This window comes from Austrofundulus limnaeus, unplaced genomic scaffold (assembly GCF_001266775.1).
Source record: "Austrofundulus limnaeus strain Quisiro unplaced genomic scaffold, Austrofundulus_limnaeus-1.0 Scaffold2017, whole genome shotgun sequence".
Classification (NCBI taxonomy): Eukaryota; Metazoa; Chordata; class Actinopteri; order Cyprinodontiformes; family Rivulidae; genus Austrofundulus; species Austrofundulus limnaeus.
This window is the reverse complement of record NW_013954419.1, coordinates 8,536-11,230: the sequence shown is the minus strand read 5'-3', so window position 1 is coordinate 11,230 and position 2,695 is coordinate 8,536. Positions and strand designations below refer to the sequence as shown.

The following is a 2,695-nucleotide window of genomic DNA, read 5'->3' as shown; positions in this document are numbered from 1 at the left end:
GTTGTAATGTGACAAAATATGGAAAAGTTCAAGGGGTATGAATACTTTTGCAAACCACTGTACATATGAGTGAATCCCTAATGATAATATTAGTAATAATAACAATAGAAAAATGAAATGTAAACATGGTTCTAAAGTAAGATGAGCACTAAGGTTTTGTGTTTGTTTTGGAAAAGTTGAGTGTGAGCAAACAGCAGAGTAGATCTGTTAAACTGGTCCTGATGGAGACAGGTTCAACCCTGAGGAGTGGGTGGGCTCTGAAACTGATGTCAGCAGGGGGTGGTGGAAGAATTAGGGGAGTTTCTGTGGTTTATGTTTCCATAAACTCACGATCACAACAGCTTTATTGTCTGTTTACACCACACACGTGTGTACTGCAAATACTGAAGCTACTTTTACAGCTTACTTTAATTAAGTCATGTAAATTCTGGTAGAGTAGAAGTGTACAGTCATATATTAGCCCAACAGGATTAAAAAACAAACAGATTTGACAAACAGAAACCTGCCTGTAAAAATCTGAGCTGCTCTGAGGTCTGTGGTCAGACGAATACCCTGTCAGAAACAAAAGTCTGAAGGATGTTTTTCTCAGCTTTATGTTTATGTTGACTAACACATATTATTTATTTCTCCTCAGGATGAAGACTTGGGCAGCTACCTGTCGTCGCTGCTGAAGAAGGGCCTCCCCTCTGGGTTGTGCTGAAGGAATGTGTCTCCTCTAAACAGATTGATTTAAACGACAGTTCTCTGCAGGAAAGCTGTCTTTGATGCTKTTTATAGAGTCCTGTTCCAGAGGTTGTCTGTTGTTTACTTGTAAACATAAACAGTTTCTTAGTGGCAAGCATCTTGTTCTCCTCAAAAGCACACAAGTTCCTGTCTTGATGGTAAAATCCTTCTGATTAAAACTCTCAGAGACTCGTTTATGAACATAGGATCCTAATTCTGACTTTTATTTTTATTTACAAAAAGCCTCCATTAATAAACATTTTTACAAAGAAAACAAACATGTTTACAGAGTCGTGTTTACAGAGGGGTGTTTACAGCTGTGAGTTGTTTACAAAGATTTGTTTACAGTTCTGTGTTGTTTAGAGATGTGTGTTTACAGTTATGAGTTGTTTACAGAGGTGTGTTTACAGTTATGAGTTGTTTACAGAGGTGTGTTTACAGCTGTGAGTTTAAAGAGGTGTGTTTACAGCTGTGGGTTGTTTACAGAGGTGTGTTTACAGCTGTGGGTTGTTTACAGAGGTGTGTTTACAGCTGTGAGTTGTTTACAGAGGTGTGTTTACAGCTGTGGGTTGTTTACAGAGGTGTGTTTACAGTTGTGAGTTGTTTACAGAGGTGTGTTTACAGTTAATTTGTGCTGCTCTCTCTCTGGGTTCACAGCAATGACATAAACCCCCCGGCTCCTGCTGACGATCCCCCACAGCCAGGTCCTCTTCAAGCGCTCCCACCTGAAGTGGCTGGTGGTCATGTAGTACAGCACTGGGTCAAAACATGTGTTTAGGATGACGAGCGCCATGGTGATCCGGCGGGCGATGTAGATGGCGTGCCGCGCGGTGCAGCTCTGGATGACATCCATGCGTTGCAGGAGGTGCAGCAGGTACACCACGTGGTTGGGCAGGAAGCAGAGCACTGTGATGGCCAGGATGGTGTAAATGACTCGCACAGCTTTTTGGGCGGATTTAGTCTCGATCATGGAGATGCGCCTGGCTGCCAGCGGGTAGCACACCAGGATGACCACAGAGGGCAGCAGGGAGAAGACCACTAGGTTCACGATGCTGTACGGCCTCAGACGCTCGTCCCACTCTCTCCTGGCAAAGTTTTCAAAGCAGTTGGGGCCCGAAGAGTCACCTCCAGTTTCCAGTGGGCCCATAAGGATAAAAACCAGGATGGCCACTCCGCAAACGCACCAGAGCAACCCACTCACAATCAGAGAGCAGCGGGAGCTTCGCATCTTCAGGTAAGTGTGGGGGTGCACGACGCCCATGTAGCGGTCCACACAGATGCAGGTCATGAAGCAGATGCTCAAGTAGATGTTGGCGAAGTACAGAGTCCCTGTGATCAGACAAGCAGACTCTCCGAACACCCATTTGTTCCCGTGGAGGTGGTAGTGGATCCTAAAGGGCAGCGTGAGGAGGATGACGATGTCTGCCAGAGCCAGGTTTCTGATGTAGACGCTGAAGGCAGTGCGGGGCGTGATCCTGACAGTGAAAACAAACAGCGCCACAAGGTTTCCTGGTAACCCTACTACCAAAGCCAGGATGTAGACGGCCGGGAACAGTTGGTACTGGAACTCGGCTGCAGGGTCGGTGCAGTTTGTCACGTTATCTGTAACGTTCATGCTGACAGAGACGTTGAGGATCAAAAAGAAAAACAACGTAGGCTGGTTTCCTGAAGTCAGCTCTGCAGAGTGGCTCCTGTAAGTGAAACAACACGTTTCCATTCAGAACTTTCCACTTTTACTTTCCTGTAACCTCAAACACAACCAGATTACAATAAACTGAAGTTTGATTCTGCCTGAACACTTTATTATATCTCCAGAAACACATTAATCCTAATTCTGAACATGTAATGACTTTCAGGAATGCAGGATTTAAAAAAGATGAAGTCGGTAGCAAAAAAACAGCATTCAGATGAAAGGGTTTCTGCTTTAGTAACAAGAAWGATTTTATTTAGAAAATTTGTTCTCAGATTTAAG

General features: G+C 44.4%; 2 protein-coding genes across 2 annotated transcripts in view; one reads left to right on the top strand and one right to left on the bottom strand.

Moving 5' to 3' along the window:
• Positions 1-997, top strand: part of ints11 (integrator complex subunit 11) — a gene marked incomplete in the record, with an annotated part of 26,568 nt that extends 25,571 nt beyond the window's left edge. Inside the window, 1 exon segment of the mRNA XM_014034232.1 lies at positions 635-997. Within this exon segment, the coding sequence (XP_013889686.1) occupies positions 635-700 (66 nt within the window).
• Positions 815-2,508, bottom strand: LOC106536887 (lysophosphatidic acid receptor 6). Its single transcript, XM_014034233.1, has one exon. The coding sequence runs from the start codon at positions 2,438-2,440 to the stop codon at positions 1,328-1,330; it is 1,113 nt and encodes a 370-aa protein (XP_013889687.1). The 5' UTR covers positions 2,441-2,508; the 3' UTR covers positions 815-1,327.
• Between the last annotated feature and the right edge of the window lie 187 nt (positions 2,509-2,695).

What these genes read in the sequence shown, in the direction of transcription:
- LOC106536887 (XM_014034233.1), bottom strand. Translation starts at nt 2,440, where the DNA reads ATGGAAACGTGTTGTTTCACTTACAGGAGCCACTCTGCAGAGCTGACT.